Source organism: Poecilia reticulata, linkage group LG17 (genome assembly GCF_000633615.1).
Source record: "Poecilia reticulata strain Guanapo linkage group LG17, Guppy_female_1.0+MT, whole genome shotgun sequence".
NCBI lineage: Eukaryota > Metazoa > Chordata > Actinopteri > Cyprinodontiformes > Poeciliidae > Poecilia > Poecilia reticulata.
Window position 1 is genome coordinate 26,612,214 of NC_024347.1, and position 22,408 is coordinate 26,634,621.

General features: G+C 38.1%; 2 protein-coding genes across 2 annotated transcripts in view; one reads left to right on the forward strand and one right to left on the reverse strand.

The window, feature by feature from the left end:
- Positions 1–1,370: 1,370 nt before the first annotated feature.
- On the reverse strand, positions 1,371–19,402 carry LOC103479899 (E3 ubiquitin-protein ligase mib1). Its single transcript, XM_017310092.1, has 12 exons — positions 18,541–19,402; positions 16,380–16,551; positions 13,317–13,446; positions 9,707–9,811; positions 8,170–8,236; positions 7,528–7,732; positions 6,649–6,832; positions 6,016–6,160; positions 5,762–5,895; positions 2,141–2,248; positions 1,820–2,017; positions 1,371–1,679 (listed from the first exon to the last, which is right to left on the reverse strand). The coding sequence occupies exons 1-12, from the start codon at positions 18,767–18,769 to the stop codon at positions 1,386–1,388; spliced, it is 1,971 nt and encodes a 656-aa protein (XP_017165581.1). The 5' UTR covers positions 18,770–19,402; the 3' UTR covers positions 1,371–1,385.
- A 2,436-nt stretch (positions 19,403–21,838) lies between these two features.
- Positions 21,839–22,408, forward strand: part of abhd3 (abhydrolase domain containing 3, phospholipase) — a 14,357-nt gene continuing 13,787 nt past the window's right edge. The window contains exons 1-2 of the mRNA XM_017309899.1: positions 21,839–22,128; positions 22,181–22,227. Of these exons, the coding sequence (XP_017165388.1) occupies positions 21,967–22,128; positions 22,181–22,227 (209 nt within the window). The 5' untranslated portion in view covers positions 21,839–21,966. The remainder of the gene's footprint in view (positions 22,129–22,180; positions 22,228–22,408) is intronic.

Sequence of the window (22,408 nt, forward strand, 5' to 3'; positions counted from 1 at the left end):
TTTTTTACAGACTAAATGTCATACTGTAGTGATAAAACAACTGAAAAAAATTCCAAAGTATTCGTTTTACTGGTTTGGGACATGCCTGTATTGTTCRGTTTAGCAGATCCATGAAAGAGACTTGCACCACTAACATAGTGAAGAGGCAGAGAGCAGCTGCAAAACCAGCTAAGATCATACACCAGCTGCAACATTGTCAGSCAGAGCATGAAAGAATAAAATCTAATTATGCATTCCTTTTTGTCTCCCTCAAATGTTGAATTTCCAGGCTAAAAAGGAAGGAAATGCTCTTATGAAATCAGACTTTAACCAGGAAAAGTTTGAGGTTTCTTACCAACCTCAAGCTCTCTATATGGCTGCCTAACAGCTTCACAGTCACTGCAAAAAAATCTGAAAAGTTTTATAAATAATATGTAGAATAGTGGTGGAAAATGTATGCTAATATGTGGTCAATCTAAAGCGCTAATAATTAAAAGAACTAATCTTAAATCAATCAAATCAATCTGCGGATGTTCAGAACAGTTTCCCTCCTGAAGAACACACACAGAATGTCAAGCATATAGTTAAATGTTATAGAGAACGATCACTTTTAACGCTTTACATCTAAATCCATCATGTTAAGAGATCTTGAACGATCAGTCTCATTCAGATAGTCTCCTCTCTTAGCCACCTTTACATTCTCTAAGTGATAAGAAAAGGAAAAAAAGAAAAAAAAACAACAACCTGCCCGAAATAGCAGCGACCAAGGACAAGACGAAATACTGCTGCAGAGAGCAGCCTCCTCAGGCCAGCCTCKGCTCACAACACATGGTGAGGGACAAGCATAACAGTAAAAGGAAACTACAAATTAACTTTAAAGCCTATAAGCTAAACTATGAGTACTCAACATAACAGACCCGGCCATCTGTTGGCGTAATGGTGGCAGCCTTAAAGAATAACTTGAAATTAAATTGAGGTAACAAACAAAATGTCCCCAGCGAGGCAGCACAATTACACTTATTTAACTTTTAATGGTCTTACTTTAGAGCTTGAGAAGAATCTGTGAAGGGAAAATTCTGCTTCAAGAACTTCGATTAAAACGCTTCATTCAAAAGGAGAAGGGTTCTTTAGAAGGAAGCAAATTGATCTTTACAGCRAATACAACACAGCATCAATGGGTCTAATGCCAGATATTCAAAAGCTGCTAAMATCAGAGTCAATTTCTGTAAAAGAAGCTGATTAAGTAACAAATGAGTGATTCTGCCAGAGTTGCTTCCTTCCCTGCAGTGAAAAGGCAGAGCGCTGTGGCTTTAAACTTGACCCTCCTTTTTGCATGAAGCTCGACRTTTTATGCATTCCAGATACRACTCTGCTGTTTGTGCCCCAAACTCCACTGATTTTTGTGTTTAAAATGCAGCAACCAAACCAGCTGTTATCGAAAGCATCAAGCATTTAGTGATATCCTGAGGATTTAACCTCCTCACAGCCCRCCTAAATACATCCTCATTACTCGCACTACAACCGWTACTGSAGAAAACTGTCACATACCTGGGGTTTCCTCGCAGGGCAGCGTGATGTAAGGCATTGAACCCGTTGTTGTTAGTGATGGTGACATCTGCGCCGGCCTCCAGCAGCACTGACAACATGTCATCTCTTTTCTTGCTAATTGCATCGTGCAGAGGTGTGTCACCTTCCGAATCCTAAAAGGGAAACCTTACGTTACTCACTGCCCCGTAACTAATCTATTAACAACATTGCTCTCTGCTGAACTGCCAAAATTGAGCTCAAACCTCACTTATCTGACATTTCCTACTTTGAAAATGTAGAAGGTGATAATTACCTGAAGACTAGGATGGCAACCAAAATCCAGCAAGGTTTTAACCACYTGTAGRTGGCCCTTGTTGACCGCTATGTGTAACGGGGTCTGCCTTCGCTTGTTTCTGGCGTTCAGGTCAGCCCCACCCCTGTGAAGCACCTCGATGACGGAGCCTTCATCGCCAAACGCCGCATGGTGCACCGCCCGGTCTCCGTCTTTATCCTGAGCACAGCCAAGATAAAGAAACACACATCACGTATTTYTCCATTTCTTAGCTTTATGTTATCGTTTTAAAAAAATGCCAAAGTCCACTTTTTGGAATGAATGAACGCAAGTGAAACCAACCTCGGCCTCTAGGTCTACATTGTGTTTCAGCAGCAGTTTTAGGACATCCACGTGGCCGTTCTGACTGGCCGCCTGCATCGCAGTGTGTCCCGCACACTGTCCATTCACCTGCAACCAGAAATATGACTACATTTCAATATTCAGTTTTAATCTTTGCAAACCAGACAGATTGCTCAGGTCTTTCAGGAAAGTTCTTCTTTAGGAGCCAAGAACAAAAACTAAATACTAAACATCACATCGTAATGGGGCGTCATCTTCCCGTCGCGGCGTTCATCTTTAACAGGCTTCCTCAACATCTGATGACAACCAAGTGTCAATATTTCTAAAAGTAAATTAATTTATCTTTAGTTTTTTTCAGCTTTTTATGTTTTACTACTTCTGCCTAGCCACATTTAGTTCATTTTATTTATTAGATACTGTTATCAAATTCTAAGTCGATATTAAYTTTATTTGGCCCTTCCAAATTTTCATTTAATTTTAATGAATAAAGTCTCTAGGAATTTTATTACAAGATGAAACACATTAAATTAATTACACAAGCTTTAATTGTACTAATTATGATGATTTTTCACTTACATATAATGAAAACATGGCATTTAAAATTAGAATATTACACCAGACCAGTATTTTTTTAACACAAAAATGTGAGCTGAATTATACCTATGTTTTCTACCTGCTGAAAGGTTATTTTCAAAAAGTACTTTTAATCTGACAAGAAGCRTCTTTTGAACGAGCATTCTGAATCTATTGAATTACTGTTTTTCCATTTGCACCAATCAAAACAGCCAGAGAAAGGACTTAGCCATTTTCAGATTTTTAATCCCATAAATAAATTGATTTACCTTTAATAAAAGAAAAAAATGGTTTAACCTTCAATAGAAACACTGCATTTTTACAAACAGATMCAGTGTAAAAACAATGCACTTACGAATCATAGTCGACCAGCTTTACTTTAATCAGCTCTGATTATTAATCAGCAGGTGAAAATGTTTATATTTGAAGTCTATCAATTTATTAACCAACTGCATAGACTTAAGCATTTCTTCATTTATAGTTTAATAAAAACATTTAATCAGATACAATATTAGGGAACTATGCATAAATGGGAATAATCTTGTACATCATTCCTTGACAGATTAAAAACAATCTCTCACCCGGCACCTTTTTCTCTTTAATGTCTTTCAGTCCTTGGAAAAAAAAAATTGGCAGATCAGACTTGGGGGGGGGGGATAAAATCTGTATCAGACAGAATAGATCTGATCAGTGAATATCCTTTTTTTTTTTTTACCTAGTTAAGCTATTTGTGCAGCTATTGTTCCACTGCTTGGCTTGCTCGTYTGTTTTCAATCTCTATGAAATATTATGTATTACATATAACGGCATGAAAAGTGTTCCATTAGTAAAATTGACTGATTGCTTGATTAATGCTTGAAATTCACTGTTAGGAGATAAAGAGATTTGTGAGGGTGTGTTTGCATGAGTAGGCGCGTATGCAAGGCTGGGCGTGCATCTTTCATCACCAACTGCAGCACTGCAAGAACTGAGAGCATAAATATTAATGTGGACTCCTCTGGGAGTCTCGAGACATCTCTTGTCCTGGCAGCCGAATCACTTGGCCAGACTCAGTGTGCTCAGCTTTAAGCAAATAATTCCACTGAAAGGCAGCAGGGCATCCGGCCAGCGTTCACCAATGACACGCACATTCATTCACTCYCCTGGCCCGACAGAGGACAGCACCGCAGACTGAATGTAAGGATTTCTTTTTCCCTCTAGAAGCTGCTCGTTTTTGTCTTGTGGTAAATACTTTTTTTTTTGTTTCCCTGTACTGTGGGATGCATCAGAACATAATCCACAACCATGTGGGATTTGTAGCTCCCCCACTTGAAAGCGAGAGTATATTGAGGTCTGTGCTGCATTGCACAGCAGAGCTCCTCGGTCCCTCCACTGGGGCTGCCTTAACGTTCTYCTGACTGAGAGGAGTACTGGTGGGAGGATTTATCCAGGGAGACGCTAAGACTACTCAGTTGATGTAAAGAAGATCAGAAATTATGCATTTTGTCTACAATTATCAACGTGCTCAGGTCTGTTGCATTTTTAAAGAGGAAACATGGTGTCGTTCTATCAAAAACGGCACAAGTCTCGTTGCAACACGACTAAYGCGAGCTCAAGGTCAAATAAGTCATAAAAGTTTTTACAATATCTCAAAGGTCACAGCGGCTACAGTGTTGGAAAACTTCAACGTAGGCAATAATAAACAGGAAGGTTTTGTTGCATCATTACAGCAGCATGAGCACCACACATGATCACCAACTGATGAGTCGAAGCCCAGGGGTTTCCAGATGACTTTGTCAGAAAGATAAAGTGGGTGTTTTTAAGCTGGCAAATCCTCTCGTCCTGTCTGGCTCAGAATTTCTCCCCTTCATAAATGTTTATGAAAATGTCTAGATGCATGTTTAAACAAAAACCATGCCTCCATGCGTTAATGTGAAAACTTTGAACAGTCGACAGTTTCTTGAAATTTCTGAGCGATTTTTCTTCCTCCTGTTTTAAGCGCCTAAACTTGCATAGCTAAGATGTAAATAAACCAAATGTAWAATATGGGTAACACTTTATTTGAAGAGGTGTGCATAAGACTGACATGACACTGTCATAAACATGACATTAACACATGTCATGAACATGAAGAAGTCTTTATGAATGTTTATGACAGTTGTCATGAAGTGTCATTCGGTAAATTATGACACTTTTATTGCAAAGTTGCTCTAAAAGTTGCATTAAAAGTCCATTGTAAGTGCCAACTTTGCATGATTTTGTAAATTATGATAATTTAATGCAAAGTTGGCATTTTTAATGGACTTTCAATGCAACTTTTAGAGCAACTTTTCAATAAAAGTGTCATTATTTACCGAATGACACTTCATGACAACTATCATAAACATTCATAAAGACTTCTTTATGTTCATGACAGATGTTATGTCATGTTTTTGACAGTGTCATGTCAGTGTTATGCACACCCCTTCAAATAAAGTGTTTCCAAAATATGTAAATAGTACTGTTAACCTACAGAGGTCAAACAGTTCAGCATCATCATAGTGCTTCATTAYATTACAGTAATGCAGGAATTTGAACTTTATACATGTCTTTACAACTTTAAAGTACAATTTATTGGTTACATTTTATTTTGTGGTATGCAATTAATGCAAAAATTAAAAACACATAAGACTGATTTTGACCAAGGGGTATGTGAAATATCTAAGTTGTTTCAGACATCTTTGATCACATGTGGTCATCTGGGAATATTTCGTTTGTTATTGACCTAAACATTTGAATCATATGTCTATTGCAACTATGTATGTCATTGGAACCCATGCAAACTTTGACTATGTAAATGTGCATTGTATCTCTACTGTTAAGAATATAGCCAATTTATTAATGGTTGCTATAAAAGTTAAAATAAAAATAATGTATAAAAAGAAAAGTGGGTGTGGTTTTTCAAATAGGAATAATAAAAAAATTGGACAACACAAACAGACAACATTTTTGAGATGAAAATGTGTCCTTTTGCTTAATCGAAACGGTTTTTGCTAAATTAATAGCATTAATAATGACAGTGCTACTTACATCCACATCAGGTCTCTTCAAAATATCCTCCACTTTAGCCAGGTCTCCATTAGCTGCTGCCTTGACCAGCTCCTCGTTTATGTCCCCCGACTCTTGCGTCTCGAAAAGTTTCTTCAACAACTGAGACAAACGCTCTGGGAAAACAAGCGGAAACAGAGATTGATTTTATGTAGGTGCCAGAGAAAAAGAGAGCAGTGAGGACAGAGGACTAATATGATACTCTCCAAGCGACAGCAGTGCATGTTCACATGTACCTCCAGAGGCATTGCTGACAGCAGAGCCGGAGGGGGCGATCTTGGTGACAGCCGCAGGATTGTACGTCCAGGAAGTCCCACAAACCTCGACCTTCAGGTCACTGTCAGAGTAGATCTGCTGCACGCGGCCCACCTTGCCCAAGGTCTATTTAAAAGTGTTGTGACAAACTCATTAGTGTTTGAAGTGTAGCTGTCTTCAGGCTGTGCATAAACGTTGTGTGTTACAGAGTCTGTGAAAATTAGGGGGAAATCAAAGAAAAAAAAGAAAAGAAACCAGCAGCACAAAATRGACTGAGCATAATCATCCAATTTCAAATGACATCATCTTGATAATAGCTATATAGGAGAGCTGCTCTCTGATGATGTTAAGCTGGGTCAGGCTGACCTCAAGGATGTCATCAATAACAAGGACTGCTACTATAGGAGAACCAGCAGGCAGCAAACAGCTCTGGTTAGTGATCAAAGCTCAGCAGAAGAGTCAATCTGGCATAATAGAGAAAACGAGCATAAAATGTGTCTCTCTGGGAATCAATTAATAAACATTATAAAATGGAGACAGTAACGTCAAGCTGTGAAGGAAAGAAAGAAGACGGGAGGGTGTCTGGTTTATTCTAAAGAGTTCGTAAAGCCTACCGGCAGCATGGCCTCAGCCCACTCGCCATGCCCTCTTTGGAGCAGCTTGATGCGGTCGATGTCGTAGCAGATCTGGACCAGGTCTCCCACATGGAACTGGGAGCTTCCTCCTTCTGCTCCGGCTGCAACTTCACCGCTGCGCACTACGTTGGCCTTCGTTAGCACTGCTGGGTTAAATGTCCATCTGTAGAAACAAAAGATGCTTTAGAACGACACGATTAAAAACCACATAACTAGTTCATGTGGCTTATGGGTCACAGAATAGAAATTCTGAGCAAACATTTTGTCAAAAAATAATCTGAATTGATAAGAAAGATCCCAAGCAGATTGTCACGACACCAATTTTAARCCCATTAAAATGAAGCAATCTTTTAAGGAAAGAGCCAACAGATCCAGGCCTGATTCTTTTTCAAATACGCATCATCCCTAAGCCCTACTAGGCAGTGCTAGCATTAGTGTAGATGCTGTTACTGAGGGTACAAGACTCAAAGTTAGCCATTTCCACTAACAATGAGGTGATTAAAGTAAAGWAAGAAGCTACTTAAAAGGAAGCACTAGTTTTATTACACTATATCTGTGTATCAATCAGGCTGCTAAGGAACAAGAGATAAACTTTCAGCAGATAACAACAAGGTTGTATTTGGTGCACAAATTACGAAGATGCTAAATGCAGTTTCAAATCTCAACTCTGATCTTTTCRTAACTCGTAACAATCAAAAAARRMCSSCYTYYYMMMAMMRRRRAAMYTKRRGRMSKTTTKKKGKKKYYKGSYTTWARKWAAAAAAARGTCYGCAAAATTCAAGACGTGATAAAATATAGTTTTGTTTGCCCCACTTYCTAATAGCCAGTAAATCTAGGCCTGTCTTAAGATATACTTGCCTGTTCCCACTGGGGTACTGAACCACAATATCATGGTCCTCATCGATGCCACACACGGTGCCTGTGGTTGTGAGCGTCTCAAACATCCCATCGGTCCATCCCCCATGGCCATGCTGGAGGGACTGAACAATCTCTAAATCCAAATCAATGTTGACCAGGTCGCCGATCTGAAGACCACCCGGATTTCTGTTTCCATTCTGCTCACCTGGGAGGCGAAGGCAACTTTAAATTTATCGATAAACTAAATGCATTAATAATACATGTTGCACTTCAAGCTTTAAGAGTCTGCAGGTGACCTTAAAGAGAAGTATAAAGGAGATCAATAAAACATACTGGACTGTTATTTTATATAAACTATACACCACACATTYTTCTGCAATACCTAAAATAACAATATCAAACTTAATGAGTGAACTGAACTGCCCTGTAGTATTAGAAAGAGAATTTATTTAAAGCACAGTGAACATGGATCACACTCACTGTGTTCTACATTTTGGGACCAACATGACTGTGCAGTACTGCCATCTAGTGGCTAAACAAATATAGGTGCAAGAAAAACTGCCCTAATGCCCTTGAATTCACTGCACCAGAATAAGAGGTGAGAAATKTGGTGCAATAATGACACATCACTGGCTAACTTACCTAAAACAGGACAATGGTCTCTGTAAAACGAGCCTCCTTTGGCATCTTGGACACATTTCAAATCCGACTGAGGAGAATAAAAAAATWAAAAAATGAGAACMGCAGAATAGGTTAAATAAGGATATAATGCCGTACTAGCAATGTTAATGAAGTAGAAAACCAAATCTACACAGCTAGGCTACCGTGACACAGAGTTTGCATATGCCAACAATATCAGTGCCCTACGGATAAGGTTGGGCAGTGGWACAGARCAGGTACCAACATAGAGCTTCAGATCTCTGATGACTCAGATGTGTGTAACCTTTGTGGCAGAGTTAGAGGGCAGAGATGATCATATAAGGAAACGCCAAATTACTGAATATGACAAGTCTCGACAAATGGCCCCRGCTGCAGATTGAGAACTGCCGTCCTGTAAATGAGTGTTGTCCCCCTTAAAGATTTCCTGTTTTTGCCTTTTTTTTTGTCACACTGAAATCTTTCAGATAATCACCTACATTTTAATTTCAGAAAAAGATAAAACGAGGAAACACAAAATGCAGTTTTCGATTATTTAATTTGCTAAAAGGTGAAATGTCATCTAAACTAGTAAAAACGTATTGCATCCTTTGCAGATATTTAACTGAGATTCTTTTTCTGAAATGCTATGCGAGTTGGAGGCCAGATGGATCGGGACACACATGTTCAACTTTGGTCTCGTCAATCCACAAGTAAATTAATCCAAATGCCTTTAAGATTATCAAGACAGTATTTGGCAACTGTGAGTCAGGTTCATGTGTTGTTAGCCAGCAGTGGTTTTCATCTGGGAACTTCCCCATAAGATGTAAKTYCTGTTCACTCTCCATCTTACAGTAAAACTACGAATACTGACTACCAAATGAGACCTGCAGGCATTTCGATATTATTCTGGGTTCTTTTGCCAGCTTCTGAGTGGTCATTTGAAAAGGCTGGAGCTCCTGAAAAGATTAACCACTGTTCCATGTTTTCTTCAGTTGTGGATAATTGTACCAGATTTTCCTGAACTTCCAAAGCCTTAGRAGTGACTTTCATGACATCTTGAATCAAACAAATATCAAACTATCAAGATGGGGAGCCTATTTTATGCCTTACTCCAGAGGCAGATGTCATCTCCATCCCTWAGAATCTATTAGAATAACAAAGTAAAAATCTGTCATGCAACGAAGAACCCCGATTGGCTGTTTTGTAAAAAAGCAAAGCCACCTTCCGCCAATGAAAAGAGGGCTTTTATTTGAGACACGTGTGTAGCTGTGCCCACAAAAACCTGAAAGTTGACCTGCATGTTCACTTGATCACCCCCCCCCCAAAGGAAGCAAGAACAGATTGCTTTTCTCATGCAGATATCTTCCCCTTCCATCTGCCTGCACAATGGCTCCTTACACATTCAGCCTGTGTGGCTCTCACAAAGGCCTGGCAGCAAAAGAGGGAGACCTCATCCCTGTGGTCAAACACAAAAGCCCCCTAACAGCTGTTCTTTTCGAAGACTGATGGAGACGGTAAGGAAGACAAGCGGCTTCCTCACCATTCCTTCGAAGCCGACCCTGTAGAGGTTCTTGGCCCCGTTGTCCCAGATCACATAGGCGGCGCTGTGAGGGCTGGCGGCACTCCAGTCCTGGATTTCCGTCACCTGTGGAGAAGAAAAGCTCAGCTCAGATAAAGATATGACACTTGCGTGTTTTCATTTTTTACAAACAACTTAACAGGTTTGGCGTTTTAGACAAAAACCCTGATCTATTCTATTGATTCTGGGTCCTAATCACAGTATTTGTCACCACTCWGTACCTCTTATTTTTTTATATAAATATCTAAGCTGCACTCAAGTAAACAGCATGAAAATTTTCTAAAAATGTGTTAARTTTTAGTTAATTTTTTTATTTAAAAAATATTCACATTCAGAATTCAAATACCATAATATATTCACATATATATATTTTTACAACCATTTGAAAATGAGGTAGGTAAAAGTATAAACTTATTTAATCCTGACCCCTTTCTTTTATGTCATAATTTTTACACAATATTTTTTAAAGAGAAAGAAATATCAGATCATTGTTATTTATTACACACACTACTAAACATCATGAAAAATCACCAGTCTATACATCATGTTGGGAAATGGTTCTTAACTGTTCGCCTTTTGACAAGTGAAAACATGGTGTGTTACTGAAGGCATAAATAACCAATGAGCCACACGCAGARGACCACAAAATCTATTTAAAATTTGTAAAACAATGTAAAGATAGATTTCCTCTCTCCATCACCAGCAGTAAATTGCTTTCATAACGATATTAGGAGTGTCGAGAGTTAAGTAAATGAATTCTTTAATTAAATAGCTCGCCTTTCGTAAATACTGAAACCCAACATTAATTACTTTAAGGGTGCTTTCCGAGCAAACTGATTAATGGGCCTTAAGATTTAATATTCATGCTAACCTAACGGCAGATTTTGGCTGCAGGAGATGTAGCGGCGGTTTTCTACACAGCATACTGCTGACAGCATCATAAAACACTAATGAGATGCGTCATTAAATAACAGTACAAAATAATGTATTACATTGAGGGGCTGTTAAACAGAATACTCCAGAGTCTGCAGAAGACTCAAATACAAACACCAGATACAGTGTAAGGAAATTTTTTTTTACAAAGATATGYACAWKCAAAGATATACACGATATAACAAAGATATATTGGACTATGTTCTAATGACGTGCAGAATTTCTGCATTAACCAGAATAACGTAGTTTCAACCCCCTCGTCACCGACAACATTATTTTATTTGACTCAATATATAAAATGTAAGACGGTAAAAGTGATTCATAGAAATAGTGAGTTTAAAATTGTGTATTTGTGCTCATTTCTGGTTTGCTCTCTCTGAGCTAGAATTTCGAAGCAGTCATAATAGTCAGTGCATCTGATTCACTGTCAAATGAGTGTTTACAATCTGCAGTGATTAAAAGCGTTGGGAGTACATTTGTTAAGTTTTGTGAAGTGACATGATGAGCAGCAGATGAGCAACACCCAATGGCTAATGATGAGTCAGAAAATACTAATCAACCCTCAAGAATGTGTTGGTTTTTTTTGGCTGCCACATTTTACCCTGCATATGTTTTTATGAAGATGTTGCACAAAGACTGCTAGAGACATTGTAAATGAAAAGAACAAAATAAGTATGTTTATGTAATGCTTTCAGAGTAAAATTATTTAGCTGATTACAAAAAAAGTACACCRATGAATTAGTCTGGAAAAATTGCAGCTGTACTTTTCTGTTTTTCCATGTAAGCTGTCCTCAGATAACCTCTACAACCAAAGCTTTCTACAGACACTAAAAGATATACGGAGCCAGTAAATCAGGCAATAAGTTTTGCACTGAAAGCTTTATGCACAATAGAATTGAATAATAGCTCCTTATTTATTCCCAGTGTGACAACTCAAACAAAAACACAAAATACATGCAAGTTAAAATGTGGTATGATGATTTACGCAGGGTTTCCTTGTGAANACGTGCAGAATTTCTGCATTAACCAGAATAACGTAGTTTCAACCCCCTCGTCACCGACAACATTATTTTATTTGACTCAATATATAAAATGTAAGACGGTAAAAGTGATTCATAGAAATAGTGAGTTTAAAATTGTGTATTTGTGCTCATTTCTGGTTTGCTCTCTCTGAGCTAGAATTTCGAAGCAGTCATAATAGTCAGTGCATCTGATTCACTGTCAAATGAGTGTTTACAATCTGCAGTGATTAAAAGCGTTGGGAGTACATTTGTTAAGTTTTGTGAAGTGACATGATGAGCAGCAGAGGAGACAACACCCAATGGCTAATGATGAGTCAGAAAATACTAATCAACCCTCAAGAATGTGTTGGTTTTTTTTGGCTGCCACATTTTACCCTGCATATGTTTTTATGAAGATGTTGCACAAAGACTGCTAGAGACATTGTAAATGAAAAGAACAAAATAAGTATGTTTATGTAATGCTTTCAGAGTAAAATTATTTAGCTGATTACAAAAAAAGTACACCRATGAATTAGTCTGGAAAAATTGCAGCTGTACTTTTCTGTTTTTCCATGTAAGCTGTCCTCAGATAACCTCTACAACCAAAGCTTTCTACAGACACTAAAAGATATACGGAGCCAGTAAATCAGGCAATAAGTTTTGCACTGAAAGCTTTATGCACAATAGAATTGAATAATAGCTCCTTATTTATTCCCAGTGTGACAACTCAAACAAAAACACAAAATACATGCAAGTTAAAATGTGGTATGATGATTTACGCAGGGTTTCCTTGTGAAYTCTAATGATAATGAGATCGATTCCAGTTTGCAAGTTTTAATTCCACAGCAAAAAAAAATCTTTTTTTGATTAAAGTGTTGGTTAATTTTGCTCTTCAATACAAGCTTTGTAGCACTGAATCACTTCAGAGCTATGCAGCACCACAAAGAATTTGCATATTTGATTCTTTTTTTTTTGGCATTCCTTAATGAAAATAAATAAACAGTGTGCAAAATTTCAGATTTTGATTTGGTTTTGATTTTAATTTATTGACCTTAGTTTTAATTTTAAAGAATATTGTACAACAAACCAAACAAAGCATTCAGGAGTTTAAAAACTTTCTATCAAAGGAAACCCAGCAGATTGTGTCAACTCGTTGTTTACAGCTTTCACTTCWATTGGATGAACACGTAGCGACAGAAAACAATCGCTGGCACCGTCGCTGTTTACAGCAATCCCTGATACTGAGCGTAAATGTAACGACAGCAGAAAGGAAAACTCCCCTTTAACAGGAAGAAACCTAAAGCAGAACCTGACAACAGTCTATCAACACAGAAGCACTGTCCCAGGAGCACTTTCTATTCTGAATAAAATGACTGGTTTGCTTTTGCATTTATTTGGGGTTCTGTGTGTGTTAMACCAGCATCCACTGGCAGAGCTCTTCYTGTTTTGGCTAGAACCATGTATATTTCAATCAAATCACATCCTGTGACAGAAACTTGYTTTTCCTGCCAAAGGTCGATTGAYCTAAGAACTCCTTGAACCTTCTCTTGGGGACTCACCCGACCAACTATAATTTTAGAGCAGTAAGCAAAACAAAAGACACTAACCGAGCTGARGTTTAGCTATTTGTGTCTTACCTTTCCTCTCCTCGCATTGCCTCCATCTTGGTCTTCCCATTGCCAGTCCACTCCTCTAACAACTCGGCCACCAGCAAAGATCCCTCTGGCTGTGATTTTCTTTGACTTGCGACGTGACTCCAGAAGTACTCTGCTCAAATGTACAAACGGAAACAGATGATAAAAAAAAAAAAAAAAACTATATTCACTCACACACCTGACACTAAAGAAGAGCTGCTTGGTTTTGCTGCTTTTGCATTTTGCACATTTTCAMAAATTTGGCATCGCTAATAGGAAAGGTAGACTTAGCCTGCTCAAATAATTTGTCTCAAAACTTCAGCTTTGATTAACTTGAAGTTCCTAAGCAATTTCTTTTTCAACAGTTTCTATAAAAAATGTAATGAGGTGCACAACAAACACACCCCACCAGACATCAGGAAGAATGGGAGGTGGGGAGACCTCCAGTACCCCGGTGCATTATGCAACGTCTGCCTCGGGGGAAATAAAGTCAAACTAGAAAGAAAATAAGGCTGCCAGCTGCTCAGCTTTGTGCTTCATTTATAAAATTATAATAGGCCAGAAGTCTAGATCACTACTCCAACACTGATGGTCAATATAAAATCAAAAATAAAAGTTAATTAGAAATGAAACTACTTTTAAAAAGGCCCCAGATAGCAAGTTATAGCAACTTAATAATTCCTAATAATGAAATTTGCCTGAAAAAAAAAATTGACATGGATCGGCCACCGATCATAATCGGCCGATTTCCGTGTATGATCGGTGATCGCCGATCACGGTCTCTTGTATGATCGGTGATCGCCGATCACGGTCTCTTGTTGCCAATCACACAAACCGATCACATGCATCTCATTTCGCAGCCTGCCTGTGCAGCTGGTCTCCTCTTTCCTTCACACTGCGCAAACGCGCAGCAACAAATCCTAAGCGATGTGGAACTATAACGCACTGCGTGAATGAGGACGTTTGCTTGTTGCAGCGGAAAATTGAAGCATATGGGGTGAAGCAGGTCAAAATGCATCAACACGACGAATCTAATATGGCATCAAAACAATGCAATACTTGACAGAGTTTGGCTACAACAAGGCTCACTGCAGTAAAAAAAAGACATACTGAGGATCAGATAGCAGGTAAAGCAGCGCACAGCTACAAACACTCACCCGGATTAGCATGACGGTCGGAAAGCAAAACAAATAACCTGCAAAATTATTTAAGTCTTCGAGCTGCGATGTAAGACGCTGGTTCTGCTCTCGCTGTTGAACCACTGCTACGCGCTACAGGTAGTAATATTTCACAGACGTAGCGCCGCTTCTGCTCCACCTGGTAGTGACTCTCACACCGAACCTCTGCTTAAAGCTGCAGCATCTAACTTAAAAAATACATTTTACATACGTATTAAAACTTTTGCTGACCTAACATGAGACAGATAATCTCTGAAAAAATAATTGATCTCCTCTGCCTCCTCCCTTTTCTGCATAATTACTCCACTCAATCAGAAACAGCCAATCAGAACTAGCTGATTACTATCAGCTAGCCGCCATGCTATCAGAAAGGTTTCATTCAGTAATTCAGGTGGCTTAAGGTGGGTGTTTATTGTAATGGATCCTGTATTTGCCTTTGAATGTTAAGTTTTATACTTGAATTTCTTTGGCAATGTTGAGAGGTTTTATTTTGACTTTTTGCATTATTTAGCCTCTTCAGAGCCTTCATATGTTTTCAGTCTGTTAAAGATAGTATTACAGATAGCAGTACAATTTGCACGATGCCTGTTTTTTTCTTGGAAAAAGTTATTAAAAACAAATGTTTGTCTAAATAAAAGGTGAATTCATGGTTCCTTTTACCACATAATGTAACTGGTAGTGCTTTTGATTAAAAAAATAATAATTATGTGATCAATATCGGTGATCTGCCCTCATGGGTGATCGGAATCGGTATCGGCAGGAAAAAACCTGATCGGCACATCTCTAGTAATGACCAGAAGATTAGTTTCAGTTTTTAAATTAAATTACAGAAACGCATAATTTTTCCAATGAGGTATTTATATACTGAGAGGTACTTGTAGTCTTTTTGGGAGTTATTGAAGCTGTAATAACCAGATTATAAAAGAAAATCAATATTTCAAACCAATGTCAAATCATTTGTCTCAATACTAAACGTTAACATTCAAATATTTGAAGAATATTTGAATGTTTAGGGACTGTAAAAACATTCTTGTAAAAAGCAACTACAAAACTATTTTTGAAAATGTGATTTTCATTTTATGTAMAAGCTGCTTCAGTGCTGTAATTTTTGTTCTGAATAATGCTGCCTCTAAACTGCCGTCTGTTTTCATATGATCCATTAAATCTACTGAAACATGAGAAAATGCTATTCAAGTTTGAGTGCTATTCAAACTTCATTATTGCAAAGTGCTTAAAAGAATGTAACTAGACTTTTTCACTAGTTTGCTCAAGATTGAGAGATCCTGGATGGCTGAATCTACATCATCAGTTAACAGCAGAGGTTTAGGAAGTAAACCATAAATGTGTTAAAAGCCTAAAGATTTAGTAATTCACTGGGATTTATTAAGAATCTTTATAAATGATTTTAGGATCATTTTAAATCACAATGTAAAACTTGCTGACCTCTATAAATAATCTCAKCTTTTTCATTTATGCTTAATATYCCTAATTATAGGCATGTCATGAGGAGCGTTACAACATGGCTGCACACACTTAGAAAAGTCATCCACACTGATAAAGAAGGCTCAATCCTCTCACATAAACAAAATATCTAGAAAAGTTAACATGAGATGGATTTTCTTTTTCTATTAAAAGCTCTGAATCTTAAAATAAGACTAAACAGTTGCCTGGCAACTGAAGGTTAGGAGCATACAGACAGATTTCCATTGCCTCTTATGCAAGCATACAAAAAGGCTTCTCAAATGTCACACACTCGCATAAGGTAACAAAGCCAGAATGAAGCTCTAAATGGTCCAACTGATCACAACGAAGAGCGGGGCTTGCATTACTTGTTTAAGCCAGTTTATCTATGGAAGTCTAATGTGGCAGACAGCAATGCAGAACAAACCTCTCGCTGCCTGGGGTGGTGATCCTGTAGAATCGGTGTCTCAGGTGATGCTTGTCTCCATGGTAACAGGTTGTGCAGAGGTCATAATTGGTGCACTCTGCGCATTTCCAGCGAATACCAATGATTGGCTGTTGACGACAGGTGTCACACATGGTTCCATCATGCTTGATACCTAAGGGGGAGTTTGTATTTATGGGTTAACTGGTAGAGATTGTAGTGTGCGTGCGTGCGTGCGTGTGTGTGTGTGTGTGTGTGTGTGTGTGTGTGTGTGTGTGTGTGTGTGTGTGTGTGTGTGTGTGTGTGTGAGTCCATCTCTGCACTCTGTCAGAACAACAATACATGCATTCGGTAAAGGGCACAATTTTTAGGGCATATTTATAATGTGCATAGTTTTTAATATCTTAGCTGCAGTTTTAAAAGCAAATAATTGAGATCATGTCTGACTGGCTGCTTTCGCAAACTGTAATGGTTTTCTTTTGCAATGTGACTCATCCTTTAGAATAACAAACAATAACTACAGACAACTTCTACTTCGCCTCTGAATAAATTACAAGGCCTAAAACAAAAGGTCATTACTGCTAGTAATTRGGAGTATAAACAGAAGACATTCAAGGTATAATAATGTTGCATTATATATTTTTTTATTACAGGGCAGTTACAATAGTCAATCTGTACCAACATTTTTAAAAAGTTGGAGTTTCAAAACTGCTTGAATTTTTTTCAGATATGTTGTTGTTCCTTGTAGCAACTGAAAGACAGCTACTTAACTTTCAGAGACAAACTACTACCTCTGTCTGCAGCACGTTTTCCGCATTTATGAGTTATGAGGCCTACAATTGAAAACTCGGAATTAGTCAGAATGTGAATCAGCAGGCTGGATCTCAAAGAAAACCAGACATCTTAGCAGCCTGGAAAAGTCTGACCTCTAATTTTTACTCGAAGCCATCATAAAAAAAGAAACTCACACCAGCAAATATATATTTTGATTGACTTAGAACCCTCCCTTATGTTATGTGTTTTGTGCTGGATGTTATTTTAAGGTCCTAGTTTGTCCAGAAGGGCTGACATCCTCTTCACCCTTTGCCAATTGTTTCTAAAAAACAGAACATCCCAGCTGACTCTGGAGAGCAGAGAAAGGGCTGGGCCAAATAGCTTCGCAACCCTTAAAACTGAGATTTTATGAGGACACACTTGAATATGAAGGGAGTGGTGGTGTTCTTGCAAATACACTCACTACTAAAAATATTTTCTCTGTTACCACATTTCTAAGGGCACAATAACCATTAATGCCTATAATCAAGTGTTCCACTGCATTGCATATGGTACTGTTAAATGATAAATGTAGCCAAAATATGTCATTTAGTAGTTTTGTTGTGATTACACRTAGCTTGATGGTTTTCTTACCGTCATCACATGTATGGGTATATTAAGTCATGTTTGTTTATGTGGTGATGTGTCAACTTCTTGACAGAATAGCACAGTCTCAGTCTGATATTTAACCACTACTTTCAGTCTATAAAACTGGCTCAACTGATTTTGAAGCAGGAAAASCAGTAAATGTGCATCTCTATTATGATGCATTTTTCTTCATTTTAAGTGTACTTACAACGGCATTTACTTTCTTTTACGCATGATTAGTGGCGTAAAAGTAGACGCAATGTAAAAGCAAAAACGAAGACCTGCTTACTCTGTGGTTGCACCAAGCAACTTTGATGTTGGTTTATACTTTGATGCATTAATGGGGATTATTTTTCTATTCCTTCAGTTTCATTTGGATTCCAAACAACTACATCCACCAAAACAAGCTACAGCATATTCTTTTTTTTATCTAYAATACCAGCAAGGACAGTCTGATAGGTGAATCTCCAGTTTTCAGTCTTCAGCGATATCTTAATATAGATATTAGTAGCTAGCCACTAATTAATTGCGTCTTATAAAAGAAAAAAAAAAGCAAGTTCTCTACAGCAACAAAACGATGTGTACGCGCGCACAACGCAAGTAATTGCCGCCATGTTTATTTGTTTACAATTTACATTCACAGAAATGAAGGCTAACTGAAGAGAAGGCTAAAGAAGCCTTCTATTCACGAAAACTCAACTGTTGCACCGTCCGCCTCTCAGCGTCAGAAGTKCAGCAAAAATAATTCAACAAATAAAGTTACCTGTTGGAGCACTGTCTAATATTCTTATGTCGTAAGCTCCAGAGCAGCGGTAGTTGGCAGCAGTTCCGTTATCCCAAACAACGACCACTTCTTCTGGACTTTCGAAACTCCTGACGGTGCCGACATGCCCCTCTCCACCATCCTGCTTCCCCCACTTCCAGTCGGGTCCGCGGACCACTCTGGCTCCCACTCCTTCCATCATCGCCCGGTTGTTCCTGCCGGTGGTCATTTACGAAAAGAGCTCGCAAAACAAGCACACAAATTCTTCCACGTTAGCGAGCTAGCAGCCTGTTAAGAGCACTGGGTAGGCAGACAGTTTCCCAGTGAGGTGGAAGCAAGTCCAGACAGGAAAGAAGCCGGAGAGAAAAAAAAAATCCACAAAAGCTAACCTGCTGGCTAACCCAAGGAGGGTGCTGGTGGATCCTTCACAAAAACTACAAGCTAACGTTATCTACAAATCAATACTTGCTGTGTGATATTATCGAGAAGGAAAATCTTAACAATCCACAAACACTATTCAGCAAGCATATCTTCAGTTTGCAAACAACCACTCAGTTTTCATCTCCCCTTCAGTTTACACACATTAAAGCCACCTCTTCAACTTAGCAAGCTAGCGAACACAATGCTACAAATAGCAATGCTAACAGYACAATTTCTCCTGGCTTCTTGTTACTGAGAGCGAATGTTCTTCTTTTCGTGGCTGCTTATCCGTATCGTTACTTTTAAAAGTGCACAAAAAACATCCAATGGGTTCTCCTTTTTTTTTGCTCCAGCCTGCTCCATGGGATCAAGTCAGAGTGTACGCGTCGCCATTATTCTCAATCATCGTTCGAGCCTCAGACGAGCAACAACTAGCTACGGAGATGCACGATGAAGCACGAAGACGTGAGCCGAGCGGGAGACCGCCTGTTTGATGTGGAAATATAAAGAATGACGTTGAAACATCTACAAGCTGTCTACAAGCTTATGCCTGTCAAGGCATAAGCAAAGCATATTTAAAATATATTTATTTYATACAATCCTGGGCGTTTCCTAACTATGTGTTATACATGTTCAAAAATATCATTGTATATGGGCCTATTTTAAAATATAAGAAAGGCATAAGTATAATCTCCTTTTCAGTTAATCTTGTTGACACCCCCAATCATTGTTTTATTTTAGCAAAAGAGTAGAACGCTACATAAGGTCCCACTGTGACTTTGAGATATCTACATCCACTTAGAACAATTTAGATGGATTTTTATTGTACATGAGTAACCTGACTCACTTCCCAAGGTGACATGGCATGGGGAACAACTCAAATATTCAGAGAAAAAAAGCTTATCTGTTGTACCCCGACATAATTTTCAATTTCAATTGCTTTCATCATCCAGTTAGAGACGACTGGTCCCCATCTGCTGTGCAAACATGTCTGTCTGCAACTCCTAACTGTGTTCTGAAACATTGCCTAGATCTGATATTCTAATTAAAATTAAAAGTATGGTATTTTCAAATTATGGCGCTACATATCACAAGGGCTAAAATATGTTTCTATGTAATAAACCAGACCAAATAAGTCGGTCAGAAAACTAAACTTGCCTCCACTTTGTATTTACTTCTCTTTTAATAGCTGAGGTCAAATAAGCCTTTGTGTGAGAGTCAAATTAAGCACTACTAACATTCCACTAAGTCAAGCAAATGAAGATGTAAACAATCTTTGTGATCCATTGATGGCTTGTTGGTGGTGGGCTTAACTCAAAACATCCCCAAATCAGTGTTTTTCTTTGGGCCCCGCATAATCTTGGGCAGGCTTTGATTGAAACTCATAAATACAAATTTGATTATAATAAATAAATAAATAAATAAATAAATAAATAAATAAATAAATAAATAAATAAATAAATAAATAAAACAACTAATATGCTGAATGAAATACTTAATACCAGACTTTATCTGAGAGGAATATACAAAACCTCTCCTCATTACATTGTAACTTAGGTGCACAGTAAACTTCTAAGGTTTTAGCACAAGACAACCCAGTCTCTGTTGGGTTGTAATGTTGCCTCAAGGCCCTTTGGATTTCAACATGTTCTCTGTTAATTAAATTACAGTGGATTACCACACGGWGAAGCTGGAGCATCTGGGTCCCTTGTGAGTCTGCAGACACAGTGRCATTACTAGCTGTGTCATCAGTTTTAACCGTATCCTACCACTATATTTAATCGATTAATTAATTTATTTTTACTTTCAAAATCAAAAACATTTATTATGAATATTTTTACTTAAAATACCATATTAAGCCGTAATTCTGACTCTCAGTCATATTTCTGACTCATTCGGTCTTCAGGCCAGAGGGGGTGTGATTTAAAATYAATGGATAAACAGAGTCATAAGTGTGAGTTTCATGGTGTTGATTTTGTAAATCATAAATGTGATTCATAATAAAGAACTATGAAATTGCTTTGACTTTATAGCCACTTTGAAACACCAAATTCTTACACTTAAAGACATAATCACCAAATTATTTATTTTGACTTTCTAAATCTATATATAGTGTCATAATTATCAGGTTCAGTCACAATTTAGTAAAATAATATCTATTTGAGATGTATTCAGAAGTTTGACCTTCAAAATCCTAATCACAAGATAGAAAGGGACAAATAAGAGATTTGAAATGTATAATACTCACTTTAATAAATGACAGGTAGTCCAAATTATGAGATTCAATGTCATAATTMTACATTTCAAATTCATAATGATACAATTCGGTTCTATAAGTAGGAGGTTAAAGTCAAATTTAATATAAACCACATTAATATTTGGAACTTTTTGCCTTGGTCCTCATACCACTATCTCACAAGTCTCACTTTGAAAGTGGAAATAATGACTTTGATTGTTACATATCAAATTTATCCAAACAAACCATGTGCAATTACTTTTCAATATAGTGGTGCCTGAAACAGACACTTCTTGACTGAAGTGTCTAAATAATTATTTTAAAAATAGTTTAAAATCTAAATGCTCTTTTTCTTTTGATTTTTAGAGGCAAAGCAAATGAACCCATTAAAACCACAAAACCACACAATAATAATTAGCAACTGTCACATTCTGGAAGTTTCTGACGCATTTTTTCACAATTGTACAGCAACGTCAATATAGATCCATGTGGTATAAATTATACCACATTTATATTATAACAATTATAATCAGATCAATTTAAACATGTGCACCCTCACTTTGTGGCCTGCAGGSGGAGACAGAGCAAATCTTATCCGTGCTGTATGGCTGGCCGGTCAAAGAGCGCCACCTCTCGCTTGTCCATATATTCCACCCCTCCCCAGCTCCCCTTGACCGTCTCCTTCACAGTTGGTTCGCAGGCAGACGCAGCTGAATCCCAACTGAGCTGGCCGCTGTCCTTGCTCCGAGAGAGACAAGAGCAACCTTGCAATGATCTCGCTGGACTTGAATTTCAACATTCTGACAAGGGACCTTTCACATTATTTGGAAAATCAAGTGAAAGTTGGGCTGTTCGGTTCGGGAGTGGGGTTGTCTCTGGTACTCGGCTTCAGCGCAGCTTACACCTGCTATTATTTAATTTCGGTAGCTAAGGTAAGTCGATGTTAACGCGATTCCGCACGTCAAACAGCTTGCGTGTGTTTAGATGTGGGTAACAGATGTGGATTTATCCTTGAGGAGCATCCTTCGGCGGTGAGGGATGAAAGCCGAATGGTGCGTTCACTGACCGCAGTTTCTGCCGGGAACTGCACATGTGCCGCCGAAATAGACAAAATACATTTGTCTTGTTCATGAACACGCTGCACATATATGTATTAGCTCCTCAATAATGACTATTAGATGGCGAGACCAGCCGAGTAAGGCCGATTTTTTT